The following is a 21972-nucleotide window of genomic DNA, read 5'->3' on the forward strand; positions in this document are numbered from 1 at the left end:
GCCTCTGATTATCACTTCTGTTCAAAAAACATTGTACTGAAAATTCTAGACAGTGCAATAAAGCAAGTAAAAGAAATGTGTGTCAACTGGCTGGGCATGGTGGCTCACGCCTATAATCCCAACACCTTGGGAGGCCGAGGCAGACGGATTGCTTTTGCCCAGTAGTTCGAGACCAGCCTGGGCAACATGGTGAAACCCTGTACCTACAAAAATACACAAATCAGCCAGGCATGGTGGTACATGCCTGTGGTCCCTGCTACTCGGGAGGCTGAGGTTGGGAGGATCGCTTGAGCCCAGGAGGTTGAGGCCATAGTAAGCCATGAGTATCCCACTCCACTCCAGCCTGGGTGACAGAGCAAAACTTTGTCTCCAAAAAAAAAAGTATAAGATTTAGTAAAAAATAAAACGCATTATTTGTGGACAACATGTGTGCTCACAGAAAATCCAACAGGATTTTCGGCTAAACTATTATAACCAATAAGTAAACTTAGGTCACTGAAGATAAAGTCAATATACAAAAATTAATTGTAAAAAATACAGTATTTCTACATAATGGTAACAATTATGTACATATTATCTATATACCATATGAATAATAAGGGAAAAATTTAAACACCATTTAAATAATATTCAAATAAAATAAAATACCCAAAAATAAATAACAAAAGATGTACATGGCCTCTACAAAGAAAACTATAAAACAATATTAATAAAAATTAAGAACTAAATAAATGAGTTTACCCAGGAATTAAAGATAAAATATTATAAAGATCTAATTTCTCCCCCAAACTGATCTACAGAATCAGTAAGATCCCAATCAAAATTTCAACAAGGTTGTGTGTGTAAATGAAAAACTGACAAGCGGATTCTAAAATTATATTGAAATGCTAAGAACTTAACAGCCAAAACAATCCTAAAGAACAAAAAAGAGAGGATTTACCACACTAAATACCAATACACATTATAAAGCTGTAATAAGTAAGAAAATGTGATATTAGCTGAAAGATTGGCACACAGACCCAGGAAATACAATAGAGTCAAAAACATACTTATGAACCCTGATTTATGACTAAGATGCCCCTTCAGAGCAGTGGAGAAAGGATTATGTTTTAGTAAATGGCACTGGGTTAACTGGCTAGCCATATGGAAAAAAAAAAAAAAGAATCTTGTCCGAACCTCACACCATACACAATATTCAATTCTAGATGGAATTGAGGCTGACCCTAAGAAAAGAATCATCAAATTCCCTTCCCCTCTGGCTTCAAACTGAGTTCAACCAATGGGAGACACCAGCAGGAGACTAAGGGTGAGAAGAGAAGGTCAGGATATTTATGCCCTAGGTTCTCTCCCCACCATGAGCTGCCTTTCATGCCTCTAAGGAAGGCAATTCCTATCAGGTAGCCCTCTCCATACAGGTACCTCTCTGAGTTGAGGCAACAGCTCTTTCCTAAGGCTTCTTTACACATCAAGATGTTTCAAGGGCTCTCAGTCATCACTAGTGCTGAGATAGTGCACTAGTCCTCATTTATTTTTTAAACCCTACCCACATTATTTGTAAATCTACCCTTTATTAAACTCTCAAATACCTAGTTTGAGAGCCTTCTGTTTCCTTCTGGGACTCCAACTAAATCAGACATTATCCAGAAAAGCTGAAGATATGAGTTACAGATATGCATATCCTATCATCCAGGAATTCCACTCCTAGTTACACACCTTACAGAAAGACATGCTTACTGTGCACCAAGTACATGCATATGGCTGTTCACTGAAGCAATCATCATAATATTACCAACATAGAAAAAAACAATGTACAAAATAGTGGAGTAGGCAGATAAATTCATTGGGTCAAAAATATTATGATGGAATACTATATTCCAACAAAAATGAATAAACTACTCAAACTTTTAAAATTTCAGGGCCTTTTTGCACTCTTAGAAATTATTAAGGACCCCAAAGACCTTTTGTTTCATATAAAATATAGTTTTATAAATATCTATGTATTCTAAAACAATAAATACGTTACATGTGAACATAAATAACATTTCTTATGAAAAATAACTTTTCATTTTCCAAAACAAAAGTGAGAAGAATGGCACTGTTTTATATCCTTGCAAAACTTTTATTGTCTGGCTTAATCGAAAACAACTCAATTTTCATGTCTGTTTCTGTATTCAGTCTATTGTAATACATTGTTTTGGATGAAGCATATGAAGAAAAGCAAAGCAGACTTACAGATATTTAGTTGGAAAAGAGAGGAATGGTTTAACAGTCTTTTCAGATAATCACGGATATTTATCTTTGATACTACTAAAACTTAACATATGATAATTTCTTTTTTTCTTTTTTTTTTTTTGAGATGGAGTTTCGCTCTTGTTGCCCAGGCTGGAGGGCAATGGCACGATCTTGGCTCACTGCAACCTCTGTCTCCTGGGTTGTCCTGCCTCAGCCTCCCAAGTAGGTGGGACTACAGGCATGCGCCACCATGCCTGGCTAATTTTGTATTTTTAGAAGAGACAGGGTTTCTCCATGTTGGTCAGGCTGATCTCGAACTCCCGACCTCTGGTGATCTGCCTGCCTCGGCCTCCCAAAGTGCTGGGATTATAGGCGTTAGTCACTGCGACTGGCCAACAAGTGATAATTTCTTAAAAATTAGATGTAGTGTAGCATCTGAAACCCTATCAGTGAACTTCTCATATTCCACTGCATCAAAATCTATGGTTTACCCTTGCGTATTGAACAAGTCTTTTTACCCATGCATGATTTCGTAACACCATACACACATCATCTGGAGAACACTGGCTCACTAAATTATGCAAGTCTTTCAAATGATGACATTTTACTATATGACATCAAAAAAACCCACTTTCATTATCATCACCATCTATCATATCAGAAAGGTTTTTAAGTATTGACATGCTGTCAAGTTCATGGTGGTAGATACAAGTTTCCTAAAATTCTAATTTTCACATAAAAACTCAAATTTTATCATTGGCAACAAATACAGTCGGTTGTTTTCTTTGAAGTGACAGGCTCGTTTTGTTCATTTTCAAGAAAATGTCTGCCAAATACCTCTGTGTGAGTAACCATAGTTTATCAGCCACTCTATCAAATGAAAATAGTGTTCTACTTAAAAAGTAGCAAGTTTAGCTTGCAACTCAAATAACTACCCACGTGCTCGTCCTCAAGGCAACCATCATACATTGATATGCATCAAAAGTCCTTTAGGCATACTTACCATTTCGTCACACTGAATATTAAAAAGATGTGTTCCCAAAGGTTGAGATTTAATAAAATCAATTATTTTTCCTGCTTTACCAAGGACATTCTTGAGTGAAACTGCATTTTTTTTAAACTGCCAATAAGTGGCAGTGAAGAATAAAATGGTGCTAGTACAGTTTGGTACTAGTACACTGCCTTTATTCATGATAAGGTGTCAGGAGTTTTATTCATCATTGCTTTTGAACCATCACTACAAATATCAACAGTAAAAAGGGCCGATGACATATTCGTATTGTTATAAAAATAGTTTTGACCTTGTGCGCTCCCCTGAGAGGGTCTCAGGGAAATCCTAGGGGGTCCAGACCACACTTTGGGAACTACTGAGTTACATCAACGTAAAACAATAAGAATAAATCTTAAAAATGTAATCCTAAGCCAACAACACCAAAAGACACAAAAGGCTACACACTATGAGATTCATTTATACAAAAATTCAAAAACAGGCAAAACTAGGCAGGGCACGGTGGTTCATGCCTGTAATCACAGCACTCTGGGAGGCCAAGGCGGGTGGATCACTTGAGGTCAGGAGTTCAAGACCAGCCTGGCCAACATGGTGAAACCCCATCTCTACTAAAAATACAAAAAAATTATCTGGGTGTGGTGGCTCGAGCCTGTAATCCTAGCTAATAGGGAGGCTGAGGCAGGAGAATCACTTGAACCGGGAGGTGGAGGTTGCAGTGAGCCGATGTCGCACCACTACACTCCAGCCTGGGCGACAGAGCAAGACTCTGTCTCAAAAAAAACAAAATCAAAAACAGGCAAAACTAAATTGTCATTTAGGGATGCATACTTCATTGATAAAACACAATGGGAGATTTTTCACACACTTTTCTCAGTAACTGACAAATCAAGCAGACAAAAAGTAGCAAGGCTATGGAAGATATAAACAATACAATTAAAAAGCTTAATCTAACAGCCATATATTGAACCCTATATCCAACAATAACAGAATACACATTCTTTGCAAACACATACAGACCACTCATAAAAGCTGACAATATACTACACAAAAGTCTCCTATATGAACAATATTCTGTGATTGAGATGTAATTATTTTAAAAATCAATAATAAAAAGATAACTTAAAAATCAACATTTTGAAATTTTACAAATACACTTTTAAATGGTTCACTAAAGGGATCATCATAGAAATTAGAAAATATTTAGAACTGCAGAATAAATACTACATATAGAAACTTGTGATGTGAGCTAAAACAGTATTAGAGAAGACATTTACAGTTTTTAAACTGTTTTATTAGGAAAGAAGATGAAAATTAATGACCTGGGAAATTGGGGGTCAGAGAGAATAAATCCAAAGAAAAGGTAAGAAAAGAAAATAACTAAACCTGTTAGCAAGCTAATTTGTTTAAATAAATTTATGTTATATCTTATCTATAGAAATATGTCCAAAAAAGGTCCTACCCAAATTATTCTAGTATCTATATCATTGCATCTCAACTGATCATCTCAACTGGCTGGTTAATTCCAAAGCCCAATACATATTTATCACAATGCTAGCATGGCTCTCCCCAACCCCATCCTCTTAACGAGACAGACTTCTTTGGAGTCAAGTTCTCCAACTAGAACCTTAGGTAACAACCCTTTCTCCACCCAACTAATTGGATATGATCCTCCCAAACCCCCACCTCTGTGTGACCTTGAGACTTTGAGAAAAACTCAGATTCTCCTGTAGAAGGAGGCTGTGCTTTGAAAAGAAACTCAGAAGTTCACTCAGGTTGTCCATGAGTTAAGTTGGAAAAAAATCCAACAAACTCAGTAAGAGATAACTGTAAAATCTCTGAATTATGTGGAATGGCTGCAAAACAAAAACAAAAACAACAAAAAAAACTGTCCTTTCTTTCATTCCTTTTCTACTTAGCTCCCTTTGCAGCTACCTCCAGCTGCCAGTGTGGGAAATCAAGGTGAAGGCTGGCAGAAAGGCAGCCTGGCTCCTCTTCACACTGCACAGCTTTTGATGGTGACATCACATTTCCATACCTGCACAATTTATTGCAATGGGCTTCATCTGAAACTGATCCACCTCTCAAATCTTACACGTCGACATTACAATCTGACCACAACCTCCTAATTTTGCAGTTTTCTCACTCCTTCACCCCATGATCCCTGTTCATCAACATTCTGAAAACCTCCAGGCCTTGATCCATCAGCCCCTCCCACCCAGACTCCCATTCCCACCAAACCAGGACTCCAAAGACGGCCACTGAATCCCCCTCTCACTGTGGGAGCCATGGAGATCCAAAGCCCCCCACACTCACAGACCTGGGGCAATCCCATGGTCTGGCAAAATCACATAGCCAGGCAAAACTGCGGTCACCCAACACGTGGTTATTCAATCTCAGCTGGACTCTCAACGCCACTCTCCAGTCGCTTTCTTATCCCTGGCTTAGTCTGAAATTGGAAAAGGGTTGTTCCTAAGCCTTTCCATTCTCCTCAAGCCACCGTTTCAACCCTGTGGCCTCTTACTCTCCTATCTCGTAGAGAAGAAAATAAGGGACATCTATCAGGCTTGGTTGAAACTACTCTGGCAAAGGTCATGAATGAATCATTCTTTTCTCGTGGCTAGCTGCCTCCCACCAGTCAGACTCCAGCTCAAATGCTACCTTCACAAACAGCCCTTAACTGACCCGCTGGGGAAAGCCATTCTCCTACTTACTCTCTCCATAGCCCTGTTTCATTTCCTCATTGGACATTTCAGAAAGGCAGAGAGACCTGGCCTGTCTTCTTCACTGTACTATCCCCAGCACCTAGAGCACACGGGGTGCTTAATAAATATTCCTTAAACTAATTATGTGGGAAAACTAGCTCTGATTTACTGAAGTTTTGAATTATTCATGACCTTCAGTAGCACACTCCTTGTGTAAAATTCAACAACCCTTTTCCAATTTCAAACCATGACCATCAACTTTTCTCCCTACTTCCCTTCATCATCAGTTTAAGTCCCATATGTGCCACCTTCTTCAAATCATTGCCACCTGTCTACCATTCCCTCAAACCTATTTTGTCATTTTAGATTTTTTTAGTATCTGGCTTACATTTTTCCTCTCTACACTATCCCTTATGATTTTCAATAACTTCTTCTACATGGTCAGTGACAAAGTCATTGACTCCAACATTCATGTCAGCTGCTAACCACAGGACGACCCCAGCCAGCCTCAATCTTACCCTAATTGTTTCCTCTTAAAAACCTCAGCATTCATCTTTCCTACTTCCCTACTACATCCAGTGAAGCTGTTCATGCTGTCCACAGAAATTTTGTCAGCTTACAGCCCCTCCACTTTACTCTCTTGGGTATGCACTTGATTTTCGACCGTTTTGCTGTCTGCATCCTATTAATGCAACTCTCTTTACCTTATTAAACCTTCTGGTCTTCCTGTTACATGCTCTCTCCCACCTTATTATGGTCCAGAAGACCACTACAAATCTTCAAATGCCATTTTATTATATGTAATTGCAGCCTGTATTATTTAAACTTAATGTGTTAAGATTCAAAGAAAAGCAAGACATGGGTAAGCAACCAACACATCTTTCTATCTTAAAGAGAAATAGAAATGTTAAACAGAGAGTTTGGGTATTCCACATTCTCATTTGATTATGACAAGATGCATAATTTACATTAATTCCTAGCTACCACTTCACATGATTATTTGGAAGAAAAACTTACATAGATTAGTCCTGAATAGTAGCGATCCTTCAGATTATGTAAAACGGAAGCTTCATTCAAGCATGTCAATTCTGCCATATCCTCCACCTTGGAAAACTTAGGTGGGTTCATCTTCTGAATATCATCTTTGTTGACCATTGCTTTCTTTCCATTCTCTGCCAACTCCACCATAACTTCATCTCCCCGTTCTTCTTTGATACTAGCTGCCTCAAAACCATGGCGTTCTGATGGAATCCACACTAGCTTTTTAGCTGTCCAATCAGCTTGAGTGGCAGGGTTGTAGATGACAGCCCTGTCCACAAAGAGATACCTTTCTGGATCCTCGAGTCCAGTTCTCTGCGCCATTGTAAATGGAACGATCCAAGAGCAATCGCCTCTAAGAGAAGAGGAGGAGGGCAAAATTAGATGTTTAAGAAACATAAAAGAATGTACACGTTTTTCTTTTCTAAGAAACTTAAAACCTTAGATTAAGCATTAACTCTGTGTTAAGGAGCTGGGGTATACCTATTCACAGCCATACTAACCGAGTTTCCAAGGTAAATTTCAGGGGTGACCACAAATTATGGCTCTGGTTGTCTGATGGGTTTGCCCTCAGTTACTGAGGGCAAAAAAAAAAAAAAAAAAAAAAGAAAAGAAAAGGCAAAGTTACAGGTTGACCCTTTTTTTCTTTATCTCCTCTTTCACCCTCACCACAAATTAAACAGGGAGTTAAGAAGGAAGAAAAAAAGAAAACAAAGATGGGTAATAAAAGGTTCATGAAGTGGTACCAGAATTAATATGACCACAAGGAAACAGCTACAAAAACACATGATTGTCAGAAGAGTAAAGAATCTAAAGAATCTAAAACATGCCTCCCATTCTACCCTCAGATAACAGACTTAAAGTTCTTCTTATGAATAACCCAAATCAGTCTCCCTCTAGCTTTTCTATGGCCCCATGCGGTCTTAATGTGATCAGCTGGGACCACAAAAGACAAGCATAACTTGGCTTCACACGGCAGCCTTTTGAATATGTCATGGTAGCTGTTCAGGCCTCCATTCCCATCCTGCAGCTCCTCCACCCCTCATTCACCAAGACTCCTTCCCCTGCCGGATCTCTCGCCTAAACAGACTCCAACATGCTTGTCTTCCCTCTAAAGTGTGTGGCCCAGAAGCAAACATCATAGCCCAGATATGGTCTGACCAGTGCAGAAGAAAAAGGAACCATCAACAATCTTAGCCACATTGAGGAAAGTACTGGTTCTGTGACATTTACAATTAATGTATCTCAAGACCTAGTTGGTTTATTTAGCACCCATTTACCATTGGCTCACAAAGGGCTAGCAGAGGAAGCTCCATCACTTTGTGGCTAAGCTATGTCCCCTCCTCTACTTGTGCACTGGCTTTCTGGACCAAATGACAGGATTTTACATCCATCATCTTTCTAATGTGACTCATCATGATTGCCTGACAGGATCTTTTTGGGATTTGATACCAACTTAAACATTTTTGCTGCCACTCCAAATTCCAGGTTATTATAAATTTCATAAGCATGGCTTCCATCACTTCATTCAAACCAACAGAAGAAGCCAACTGAGTACCTACTCTTGCTCTATCAAATCCCCACTTCTCCCCTCCGTTCACTCCACTCCCCTAGCCAAAAATGCTAGGGGTTCTTTGTAGGCAAGAGGAAATCATAAAGTAGTCTAAGGTTGTTAAGAGGTTCTTGAGTCCATCAGCTAATCTCAACCTCAACAAAATCCCTGAAATGGTATAAAAATATTATGTACTTAGCGTGTGCATATATGTGCTATAACGTTCTCTAGATTCTAAAGGGCTCTATCTGTATCCTAAAAGATTAATCACTGATAGTGGTTACACATTCTAGCCCTTTAACCCCTAATAATAATTTACTAGAACCAGCTGGGCATGGTAGCTCATGCCTACAATCCTAGCACTTTGGGAGGCTGAGATGGGTGGATCACCTGAGGTCAGAAGTTCGAGACCAGCCTGGCCAACATGGTGAAACCCCATCTCCACCAAAAATATCAAAAAATTAGCCAGGTGTGGTGGTGGGTGCCTGTAATCCCAGCTACTCAGGAAGCTGAGGCAGGAGAATTGCTTGAACCTGGGAGACAGAGGTTGCAGCGAGCCGAGATCATGCCACTGCACTCCAGGCTGGGTGACAGAGCAAGACTCCGTCTCAAAAGCAAACAAACAAAAATAAATTTAAAAAAATAATTTACTAGAACCAAATAGCTAAGATTCTTCAGAAATTACTTGTTGCAATGTAATGCATTACAAACACTCATCTTCTATAGTAGCGGCTGTCAAATTCTGGCATGCATTTGCAGCACCTAGAGGGTTTATTAAAATACAGATTGCTGGGCTCTATCCCAGAGTCCCTGATTCAGTAGGTATAGGGTAGAGCCTGAGAACTTTTTTTTGAGACGGAGTTTCACCCTTTTGCCCAGGCTGGAGTGCAGTGGGCGCAATCTCAGCCTACTGCAACCTCCGCCTCCAGGGTTCAAGTGATTCTCCTGCCTCAGCCTCCCAAGTACCTAGGATTAGAGGCGCCTGCACCATGACCGGCTAATTTTTATATTTTTAGTAGAGATGGGGTTTCACCATGTTGGCCAGGCTGATCTTGAACTCCTGACCTCAGGTGATCCATCCGCCTCACCCTCCCAAAGTGCTGCGATTACAAGCGTGAGCCACCGCGCCCAGCCTGAGCCTCAGAATTTGCATTTCTAACAAGTTCCCAGATGCTGCTGCCACTGCTGGTCCCGGGACACATTTGACAACCGTTGCTCCTAAGTTCTGTGGTTGCCATGGTGCGCCACTGCTACCAGCAGGTATGTTAGAGTAGAAAAAGAGGTTGAAAACCAAATTCTAGACTAATTCATAGCAATTTAAATAACACGTTGATGTCTTAAAGGTTATAGGCTTGGATAAAACAAAAATCGCAAAATAAGATGAAACAAAAAAAAAATCACAAAACGTGATTAATGTTATTAAAACTTCTATACAAATAAAATTGCTAACACATTTTATACCTAAACTTGCATTAGTTTTCTAAGACATCCTCTTTGGAGAGGGCAATACAGAAAACATTCATAGGTACATGTACATTCTGCATAGTAGTTTTAAAAGCCCATTACCTCTAGGGACTGGTCTAATAACACTATTAACGAGTCATCTCTTTCCAACTTAAACGTTGCACACTGGTAAAAAGAAAGGAGGCCAGGTGGGGTGGCTCACGCCTGTAATCCCAGCACTTTGGGAGGGCGAGGCAGGTAGATTGCTCGAGTCCAGGTGTTCAGCCTGGGCAACATGGCGAAACCCTGTCTCTACAAAAAATATAAAAAAATTAGCTGGGCTTGGTGGCACAGGCCTGTAGTCCCGGTTCTTCGGGAGGGTGAGGCAGGAAGATCACTTGAGCCCAGGAGGCAGAGGTTGTAGTGAGCCGAAATCACACCACTGCACTCCCTCCTGGGCAACAGAATGAGACTCTGCCTCAAAATAATAATAATAATAATAATAATAAGTAAAATAAAAAATTTAAAAAAAGAAGAAAGGAGGCACGGCTTCAAGGTGGGAAACATCATAGGTAAATTTGAGAACAAATAATAGAATACACACTCCACCTTTCAGAAGGGTAGAATCTATTAAAAGAAAATATTCAACTATAACAAAATATAACAAGTTTCTCTTACTATTCTTATCAGGTGTAAACTGCATATCCTACAGAGCACTTAGGAAACTGTCTTGCTGTCAGTAGACACGCACACACTTCTTAAATTTTACACTGGACATGTAATTAGATGCTTAAATTTAGCAGGTGACTATAAATTAAAATAATTTAACAAATAACTTCTAGAACAGGTCTAGAAGCAGTAGATTATACATCTTACATTTATCAGTACTTTTTCTAGATGGGGAAATGCTTGTAATTTAGTATTTTTAAAAAATCCAATAGAACACAAAAGTGTAATTACACAGCATGTTCCCAATTTTGTGGGGAAAACTACATACACGTGTGTATTTTTTTTTTAAATGGAACAAATATTCATTGGGTCTTTACTGGGTAGTAGGATTACCAATGACTTTCACTTTTTCAGTCTCTTCTACAACTAAACACTATGAGGATAGTTGTCTGTTCCACGCTGTATCTTGAGCATTTTGTCTAGTCCCTGGTATATAACAGAGGATCTGTACCTATTGATCAATATTTATGTGAATGGTCCCAACCCTCATAGTGAAATTCAACTTCTCCACAACCAAAAAGCTGTTATTCCTTCAACTCCTGACCCAAATGCCATTCTTTCAGAAGTTCTTTTCAGGTCAATGTGGCAATTTAATCCTTTTCCTTCTCCTAACATTTTGTACTGTTCTCCTGACTTTCTTCTTACCCTACCCTGCGTTGCACCAGAGGGCTTTGCAGCTGTTAAGCGTTCACATTATTGTTTAACTGATAGAGTTCATGAGACCATTGGAGATATTTTGTTCAGTTTAATTCTTCACTTGTGATTGTCAAATACATTTATTTCACTCCATCATACATTTGGTACCCAATCTGCATAATACTGGTGTTTAACAGTGTACCTCTCACCAGTGCTTTGCTTTGCAGAAAGGACAACACTATGATTTTTAAAACAGCAGATACCATTGTCATATATCACTAATTATGGCCAGGCACTATTCTAAGCAGTTTACATATATCAACTCTTAATCCTCACAACAGCCCTATGAGGTAGGCACTATTAATATCTCCATTTCACAGATGAAGAATCTGAGGTACAGAGAAAGCCAATAACCAGCCCAAAGGCACACAGCTAACAAGTAGAGCTGGGATTAAACTCAGAATTCAGCTCCAGAGTACACGCTACAATGATGGAGGGTGACATGGAGGAAATTTTGAAGGGTGTGTAGTGTACAATGCTATATACTACCTTTCTACTAAATAAAAACCCAATCAATTATGGCTTAAAAAGTATAGGCTTAACCAATGACTCATCTGGCAAAGGTTTTATATATTTTACAGAAAAAGATACCCATAACTTAGGGGAAATAAGGACAAACAGGAATCTTTTTGCTAGCGAACATAAAGATGGTCTGAGGGTTATTAGTGTCATTTTAAATTGCTGCCTAATTATAATTAAATCATTTATCTGTGTATGAATTAGCCCCCTACAGAGCCGAAGTTCCCATCCCTTTCAGTGGTTTGACACACACACCCCTGGGGCTCCACCCTCAGGTCATTTTTCACTTCCAATGAAATGTCACCCAGCAAACTTTTCAAACCCCTCCCAGCACCCACTCTAAGTGTGGACAGAGGCAAACAATTCAATTTTATGAACGGGCTGCACATAGAAAGGCAAACAAGAAGGATGGATAAATTATTCATGACAGAGCATCCATCTATACCAGATGAGCTAAAACAGAACTGTCCCAATTTGTGTATTGCTACCATTGAGGTCACTTACATGACAGGGCTGGACGAGTCTGCTAATTTATCAAAATCCTGCTCAACCCAATGATCACAAACACAAACCAAACGCAAAAGGCCACTATTGCTACTTATGGCCTGCCCCATCTCCCAATTAATATCTCTATACTGTGTTTAATATTTCCAAAACTAGGATCCAACACCAGGAACTTTAATTCCTCACATGTGATAACAAAGTACATAAACCGCTGAAGCATATAGTCTTCCACCCTACAACGTGCCCTTCAAGATTTCCTCCATCTCGCCTTCCATCCCAGCTGCCTTCGTTATAATGATTTCCCTATGGAGCCCAAATGAAAAGCCAGGCTCTCAGGGGTCACATCCTTCTGCTGCCAAAGCTCGTGCTATATCGCACAATTACACCATATGCTTTCTCCAGATAAGGACGGGGAAGAACTGAATTTAAGATGCAGAAGTAAGGAGATGCATAAAATGGCCACTTTTCCAGAACCCGAGACAGACAGGGCATACTTAAACATCAAAAGCAAGGGACTCAAAGAATAATTAATAAAGGCAGATTGATGAAGGAGATAAAACAATAAATAGATTATAAAGTTTTCCAGAGTGAGATACTATCAAGAATAATTAAACCTGACTCAAAGAATCCTCAGTTTCAACGTTAAAAAACAAAATCTCAGCAAAGCCAAAGTATTATGTTTGGTATTACATTATTCAGCGAAAACAGCAGTCTTTGTTTCATCTGCAGTCTGCATCTACCCCGCCTGCTTTCCCCTACCCCACCCCAGCCCACCCCACCCCCTTCCATCCACCGCAGTGATCTTGAAGGGAGCTGCAGAGGCCCTAAAGAAACAGAGATAACGGCTGTAGGCAGAAGCCACGTTATCCAAACCTCACCAGCCCGGTCTGACCCGCCGAGTCGCCAACCTCCTTCCTAAGGCCCTAGTTCCAAACAGGCCTGGCTGGGGGCCTCCCGCTTCCCAGGGCCGCATCCGCCCACCACAGGCCCAGAAAGGCCCCGCAAATGCCAGGACTCCGCGGCTTCAACTTCCCTCCGAACCAATTCCAGTCCGATTTTATGGGATCAGGGTGTGACCCCCAACTGCAGAAGGCAATGAAGAGACTGCGGCGAGCCATTCCCAGCTCGCTTACACAATAAAGGGATCCCGAGGCGAGTGCTGACCCTCCCCCCGGCCGTCCTGCTGCAGCGCGCCCCGCCACATTTCCCGCCTCACCCCCCCAAACCGCCTGGGCCTCGCCAGGCGTCCACCCCCGGCCTAGGCGCTCCACGGAGGGCGCGGCAGGACGCCCCCCTCCCGCGCTCCTTCCCCGGCGCCGGCGGAGTCCGACCCTCCCCACGCCCGCGGCCGGCTCCGGAGCCCCTCACCCGCCGCGCGCTTCCCCGGCCGCGCAGAGCCAATGCCCTCCTGTCCCTCCACCCACGGGTCGGGCGCGCGCCACCCGCCTTCCAAGCCCATGGTGAACCCCTCTAGCGCTGCAGGGGACCCGGTCGGGCCAGGCCTAACCCACCCAGCAACCCACGCAGGGGCCCTTCCTGTCCAGCGCCCCCCCACCCTACCGCCGGGACTGCGCTTTCCAGCCCCGCTAGAATCCCCTCCCTTCCTGGGAGGCAGACACTGGCTCGCGGGACACGCCAAGACCTCCGTCGGGGCACTAGCCCCTAGACCTCGCGCCCCCAGGGATCCCACACACCGAGAACCTGGTCCTCACGTCCCCACCCCCAGATCTCCATCCCCCAGCCCCCCAGGGGTCGTCCTCCTGCACACCCAGGCCCTGACCCCCGCGGGTTTCACAAGGACTTCATTCCCCGCTCTTCCGGGAGTCTCTCCATCTCCACCCACTGGGGTCCCAGTGCCCCCAGCCCAGGACCCTGCTCAAACTAACCTAAGGTCCCCGCAGCACAAACCCTACAGCTCAGAAGCCCCTCTGTCTTCCCCAGCTCCCGCTTCGGTCCCCCGTTCCTGTCCTCCAGAGCCGCCTAGGACCCCTCAGCCCAGGATCCATTCCTTCCGCCACAAACTGTCCCCGAGCCCTGGGCCGTGCACTCGGACTCGGGTAGCCGCACCTCTCACCTTCAGCCGAAGATGGTGGCGCGGGCGCACGTCCCCAGCCGCGACCACAGATCCAGCGCCTCAGTCCCAAACCCACCGCTGCCTCCGCCGGGCTCCTTTAGCACTGCTGCTCGGGGCTGCCCCACCCACTCCCACCCTCATTGGGCCAGCTCCACGCCCATCACCGCCGCCCCCAGACCCACTGGTTGGTTTGCGCGCCCATCTCCAAGGGAAGACGTTAGCAACCCGAACGAAGCTACCTTCCCGAGTCCGGCTCCCTCCACCCACCTGGAATGACACTCATTGGCTCCCGCTCCCAGCCCAGGCCACCGACGCCCCAATCTCATAGGCTGGCTCTTACGCCCGTCATAGGCTCCGGGAGGTGCGGCCGGGGCAGTGGCGCGCGATTGGCTGGCTCGTGCGTAGATGGACAGCTGAGGCTGGCTGGGCGCCCGGCGATCCCGCGAGGCGGCGGGTTGCGGACCCCGCGGCGGCCGGCGCGCTGCGCTGACACCGGCTGTGCAGCCAGCGGGGCAGGTGGGCCGCGGCAGGAGGCTGGCGCTCTGATTGCAGGCTCCTCGTCCTAGCGTCGGGCAGCCGCCGCAGCACATTGGAGCGCCCGGTCGCCCCCTCTGCTTGCGGCAGCCGGCATCTACCGCAGCGGGACGGGGTTCCACCGCGGAGTCGCGGGCCCTCAGCGCTGCCTGCAGGGGCGGGGCGGAGCGCGGTCCAGAGGCCTGACGTCACCCCCGAGGCTGCGCGGGGTGGGGGCCGCGGCGCTGCGACTCACCTGCAGTGGGGGAAGGAACGCGGGGGGAGGGCGCTGCTCCGCCCATGCGCACAAGGTTTGCCCGGGCCCCGGCTGAGCTCCACGCTGCGGCCACTGTCCCGACCCCGGCCCCAGGCGGACTTTGCCGGGATCGGCCGAGCGCCGGGCGCAGGACACGGCCCTCCAAGGTCGCAGTTTTGGTGTTAGCGGGGCGAGAGGCTCTCCTGCCCAGCCTCCAGGCAAGGCTGAGATTCCAGAAGAATGAGAAGAGAATTGACCTTGGAGAGAAAACTTGGAAGAAACTTTATTCACCTCATTCATTCACTCGTTCAAGCGCTCCTTCATTCATTCATCAGAGCTCCCTACGTGAGGGGCTGTGAGAGGTTCTTAGGAATATAAGGCTGGATTCCTGTGGCGCTGTCATATCCCCTAGGGCCTATGAAAAAGTTGGAGACTGAAAAACAGTGGCCCCAAAATAAGGAAAGGAAACTGGAAAAATCAAAGTAAATAAAATTTAATGAAATGTCTGCAGAATCTAGGCAACTGCAACAAAACTCTTGCATACTTATAAAATCTAAATCACATGAACAAAATGAATTATTCATACAAAATCTGAAAGTCAAGATCATAAAAATTTACAGCAAGATGCAGTTATTAATCAGTTATTAATGTAGACTATGGGAGCATTTTAATACATGTGATGATGTGTTTGCCTAAGCCTAGGAAACGTCTAGTCTGGCAAAAAGTGAATTAAGCAAAAAACAAAACAAGGCAGGAAGTGCTAAGGAAGGGTCAGTGGAATTCAGAAGAGGCTCAAAGGCAGCTGAGTGCAGAGTCCTTCCTGGGGAAGTCCGAACCAGGCTCTGTTTTGTCCTTTGTCCTGCTGCATCTGGACCCCCACCCCCACCTGCCTGCTGGGGTACTACCCCGTGTCCAGGTGCCTTGTGACTTGGCTCTGTGAAGAGGTCTGTCCTTCTAATGCAGTCTGCACATGGAGTACAAATTAACTTTCCAAAATATACGAATGATATTCCTCTAATGAGTTTTAAAATGTGTTTAGAGAAGACCAAAGACTCCCTCTCTGAGGCCTGAGTCTCCACTTTGTCAGCCACGGAAGTCATTTCTCAGTGCAATGTTCTATGCTTAGTGCATCCACTCGCGAATAACCCTGTAAGCCACACAGTCAGTAGTTTCTCATAATTTAAAAACTTTTGCATATATATGTGTGTGTGTGTGTATATATATATATATATATATATATTTTTTTTTTTTTTTTGAGATGGAGTCTCGCTCTGTTACCAGGCTGGAGTGAAGTGACACGTTCTCAGCTCACTGCAACCTTCGCCCCCCGGGTTCAAGTGATTCTCCTGCCTCAGTCTCCCTAGTAACTGGGACTACAGGCGGGCGCCACCACGGCCAGCTAATTTTTGTATTTTTAGTAGAGACAGGGTTTCACCATGTTGGCCAGGATGTTGGCCTTGATCTCTTGACCTCGTGATCCGCCCGCCTCGGCCCCTGAAAATGCTGGGATTACAGGCACGAGCCACCGCGCCCAGCCAACTTTCGCATAATTTTAACACAAACTCAGTGGACCATCAGAAGAGGGCAGGACGTTCATCAGAAGGAAACACCATAAAGACATTAGTCTTGATGAGAAATTAATAATAAAGAGAATACCCCCAAATGTATCTCTCTTCTGGTGGCTCTTTGGCACTTGGGCCCTACATTTCCAACTGCCTGGATGAGAGGGGGACTGCAAAAGCAGAAGGTACCAAACCTATTTTCGTCTATCACCCTTTCCCACCACTCAGACTCTCTCTTCCCAACTTCTCTTTGTGAATGGAACCACTCTTGCAATCTCTTTGATTCTTTCCTTCTTTTTCTCCCAACACCTAGCCCCACTATATATCTATCATCCATCCCAGGCAGCCTTCTCTGACTCCAGTTCCACCCATGTAGCTTCATCCCAGAATTTGCTGTCATCTTGATGAAGAAAGCACAGGATTTAGAAGCAGATAGACCTGGCTTTGAATCCAACTTTGCCTTTCACAAATTACTTAACCTCATCTCTAAAAAGGGGATATAAATGTATACCGGAAAGACTCATTCATGAAGATGTAACATAATTTCCTGTAAACAAAATGTGGCATTATAAATAGATTGAAAATTGTCCCTTTTTCTAGTGTACATGTTTATTACGGAAGACTGAGGAATCTTTCTCCTCTCTCTCTCTAGTAATTTTTGCTGTCGGTCTAGGCTGCTTTTATCTCCAAAAGAAAAAGTTCACAGACCATTGTTTTGCAGGGTCTAGGTCAGAAGTCCACGTTTGTTCCCTCAGGGCAGTTCCAGCCCCTGAACTTGTTTTGTTCCATCTGTACAGGACTGATATACAGCATTTTTTCAAAAAAATTGAATGAATTCCAACATTTAAAAACCAAGCACTATCCCACATCATTAGCCATTAGGGAAATGCAAATCAAAACTACAATGAAGGGCCAGGCGCCGTGGCTCATGCCTGTAATCCCAACACTTTGGGAGGCTGAGGTGGGTGGATCACTTGAGGTCAGGAGTTCGAGACCAGCCTGACCAACATGGTGAAACCCCATCTCTACTGAAAATACAAAAAATAGCCAGGTGTCGTGGTGGGCACCTGCAAGTCCAGCTACTCAGGAGGCTGCGGCAGGAGAATCACTTGAACCCAGGAGATGGAGGTTGCAGTGAGCCAAGATTGTGCCACTGCACTCCAGCCTGGGCGACTGAGCGAGACTCTGTCTCAAAAAGAAAAAAAAAAACAAACAATTTTATTTTCTTTCTCAAAAACAACAACAAAAAAACACTATGAGATCCCACTTCACGTATACTGGAATAACTATAATAAAAAAGATGGACAATAACAAATGTTGGTGTGGATGTAGAGAAACAGCAACCTTAGGCCACTGCTGGCAGGAACGGAAAATGGTTCAGCCATTTTGTAAAATAGTTTGGTGGTTTCTTAAAAAGTTAAATGTACTCTGTGTTTTTGACCACAGTTTTTTTTAAAAGTTAAACATAAGGCCGGGGGCAGTGGATTACGTCTGTAATCCAAGCACTTTGGGAGGTTGAGGCGGGTGGATCACCTGAGGTCAGGAGTTTGAGACCAGCCTAGACAACATGGTGAAACCCCGTCTCAAAAAAAAAAAAAACAAAAAACTGTAGAGACAGAAAATAGAATATTTGCCTGTGGTGAGGACTGGGACTGGGGAGGAGGGTCAGCACGGTGAAGTACATGAGAGATCTGATTGAGTTGATGAACTGATTTATGGTGATGGTTGCAGAACTTGGTAAATTTATTTAAAAAATTATTATACACTGCAAATTATATGAATATGCAAAATATACCTTAATAAGGTAATATTTGAAAAATAAAGAAAAAAAGAGCTGTCACATGAACATCCAGATTTCTAGCTTCCCTTGAAAAATTGGAAGGTATGGAAATTCAAGCAACAATTTGTCAATGCCTTGGCTGCTGCTCATTTTTAGACAAAGTATGTGCTTCCCAGGGTGCCTCAGTCACTGCCACTCCCTGCTGTCTTTTTGTTGTTGTTGTTTGTTTGTTTTTGAGATGGAGTCTCGCTCTGTCGCCCAGGCTGGAGTGCAGTAACGCTATCTTGGCTCACTGCAACCTCCGCCTCCCGGGTTCAAGCGATTCTCATGCCTCAGCCTCCCAAGTAGCTGGGATTACAGGTGTGTGCCACCACACCTGGCTAAGTTTTGTATTTTTAGTGGAGACAGGGTTTCACCATGTTGGCCAGGCTGGTCTTGAACTCCTGACCTTAGATGATCCACCTGCCTCAGCCTCCCAAAGTTATAGGATTATAGGGGCAAGCCACCGTGCCCAGCCCCTGTTATCTCTTAAAGCTGACCCACTATGCTCATTAACATTATTTGCCCCATCTTTTTAGGTATTTATTTGAGTTTTCAGTCTCTGCCATACCTGCTGGGGGGCTTCATGTGAGATCATCCCAGAGAGATGAGAAGGGTAGTGTTTTTGAGTTGAAGAATTGTTCCTTTGACGGTAGTAAGGCTGTGGGAGGTTTGGGGTGTCTAGAAGTGTAGACAGGGATACCCTTTGAACACGATTCCTGGAAGCAGTAGAACCTCAGGGCGTGGACTACCGTGATGGTCATCTCACAGCCCACCCAGGGCAGTAACACCAGACCAGTGAGAAAGATCAGTGCTCAACTGTGATATCTTGAGCAGAAGGAGTGATGGTAAAAACAGAGGCTTCAATGAGTTGAGAAAAAAAAGAAACTTCCAGAATTTTCTTGAGGCACTTAAGCTCTGGAGAGCTGAAAAAACCCAGGAGAAGAGGATCCTGAAAATTGCTAATTTAACATTTCTCGTCAACCTTGTAGGATTTGGCTAAGTCAGATTTAATTTGGTTTAGAAAAATGAAGGCATGCATTATGCTAAATGAAGTAACTCAGGAATGGAAAACCAAATACTGCATGTTCTCACTTATAAGTGGGAGCTAAGCTATGAGGATGCATAGACATATAGAGTGATATAGTGGACTTCCGGGATGGTGGGAGCAGGCTGGGAGGAGGGTGAGGGAGAAAAGACTACATATTGAGTATAGTGTACACTGCTCGGGTGACGAGTGCACTAAAATCTCAGAATTCACCACTAAAGAACTTGTTATGTAAGCAAAAACCACCTGTACCTCAAAACCCACTGAAATAAAAAAAATAATAAGCCAGGCGCAGTGGCTCACACCTGTAATCCCAGCACTTTAGGAGGCCGAGGCAGGTGGCTCACCTGAGGTCAGGAGTTCTAGACCAGCCCGGCCAACATGGCGAAAGCCTATCTCTACTAAAAATACAAAAAAATTAGCCGAGTGTGGTGGCGCGTGCCTGTAATCCCAGATACTCACGGGGCTGAGACAGAAGAATTGCTTGAACACAGACAGGGAGGTTGCAGTGAGCCACGATCATGCCACTGCACTCCAGCCTGGGCAACAGAGCGAGACTCCGTCTCAAAAATAATCAATTAATAATAATAAGGAAAAGGAAAATGAAGGCATGATAATCCTATCCCCCCAGCATCTTAGTCAAGCCATACCTGTGACAAATAGTTATTGAGTATCTTTTGTGTCTATGGGCTGGGCCAGGTACTGAGGAAATACCTGTAATAATGTAGACATGGTCCTTCCCTGGAAGAGCATAAGGTCTAGCAGGAAAAGTAAACAAATAGGCAGATAGTTGCAGTTGAGCAAAAGTTCTAAATCTGGAGTGCCCAGAAACCCAGAGAGTTTTCGGAGTTCTATAAAACCTCTGAAATTGTGTGCAAAAGTCATCATGTGCTCTTTTTTCTGGAGAGAAGATCTAGCTTTTAGCAGGTTCTCATAGATGCCTCCCATCCAAAAAGATTGGGAGAATACAATATAGTATCGCATCCAAAAAGGCTGCGAGAATACAATATAGTATCGCCAGTGTTACATTATGGAAAACACTGCAAGATCGAAGGTCGAGTTAAGAGGGCCACTTAACTCAGAATGGTGGAGGGTTCCAGAAATTCTTCCTAGAGAAAGTAATATTAAAAATATTATCTGGGCCGGATGCAGTGGCTCATGCCTGTAACCCCAGCACTTTGGGAGGCTGAGGTGGGCAGATCACGAAACAAGGTCAAGAGATCGAGACCATCCTGGCCAACATGGTGAAACCTATCTCTACTAAAAATACAAAAATTAGCTGGGAGTGGTGGCGTGTACCTGTAGTCCCAGCTACTCGGGAGGCTGAGGCAGGAGAATCGCTTGAACCTGGGAGGTGGAGGTTGCAGTGAGCCGAGATCACGCCACTATACTCCAGCCTGGCAAAAAAACGAGACTCCGTCTCAAAAAAAAAAAAAAAAAAAAAATCTATCTATCTATCTATCTATCTATCTATAACTATTATATATATAATTATATATATACAATCTGAAGAAAAAATGTTAACCAGACAAAGAGAAGAGGAAAATTCTGTCAGAGAGACCAACACAGAGAGAAAAGAATGCAGGGCTTTCCAAGCCCAGGAAGAAGTTGAGAGTAGCTAGAACAAAGAGAAGAAGCATGGAGGTAGAGGGAGATATGGAACAGAGAGGGTAGGCAGGCCGGCTGTATATGTAAACCATGATGTAGAACTTAGATTTTATCCAGAGCTCAATGGGAGATTTTATTCAGAGCTCAATGGGGAATCTGTTGGGAGAGTTTCAACTGGGGGAGTAACATGACCAGGTTTGTGTTTTAGAAGGCTCATTCTGGCCCTAAGGTGGATGAATGGATTTAAGTGAGTCAGAGGAGGCCAGTTAACAGGTTGCAGCAGCAGATAGCCCAGCTCAGAGAGGATGGTGACTTGGACTAAGGAGGGGCCAACGGGCGGAAAGACGTGGTCAGATTGCGGTGATTGCCGTTGTCAGGATTAAGTGAGATATTTAAAGTGCCAAGCCAATGCGTGAAGATATTGAAGTGCCTACCGTAGTGCATAAGGATATTTATAGTGCCTGGCACAATGCTTGACACATCGTAAGTTGATTCCCTTCCTCTTTCTTCTCATGGCCTCCTGGACTAAAAACAGTCCCTCCCCATACCCTGTACACACTTTCATTAAAACACCTATTAAAAATCCTTACCCTTTTTATCCCTGTATCCTCATTAAAAACCAGCACTGTCCGATAGAGATAGAATGTGAGCCACCAATCACGCTACAT

General features: G+C 43.8%; 1 protein-coding gene across 4 annotated transcripts in view; it reads right to left on the reverse strand.

Moving 5' to 3' along the window:
- Nucleotides 1-15185, reverse strand: part of MYH10 (myosin heavy chain 10) — a 154983-nt gene extending 139798 nt beyond the window's left edge. For 2 of the 4 annotated variants that reach the window (XM_054456792.2, XM_063657069.1), the window contains exons 1-2: nt 14766-15185; nt 6961-7336 (exon numbers count right to left, since the gene is read on the reverse strand). In XM_054456792.2, coding sequence (XP_054312767.2) covers nt 6961-7336; nt 14766-15088 — 699 coding nt within the window. In that variant the 5' untranslated portion in view covers nt 15089-15185. Of the gene's footprint in view, nt 1-6960; nt 7337-7484; nt 7554-14498; nt 14645-14765 lie in introns of those variants that run through there. The other 2 variants (XM_054456798.2, XM_063657070.1) reach the window with 2 other exon arrangements.
- Between the last annotated feature and the right edge of the window lie 6787 nt (nt 15186-21972).

This window comes from Pongo pygmaeus, chromosome 19 (assembly GCF_028885625.2).
Source record: "Pongo pygmaeus isolate AG05252 chromosome 19, NHGRI_mPonPyg2-v2.0_pri, whole genome shotgun sequence".
Lineage (NCBI taxonomy): Eukaryota > Metazoa > Chordata > Mammalia > Primates > Hominidae > Pongo > Pongo pygmaeus.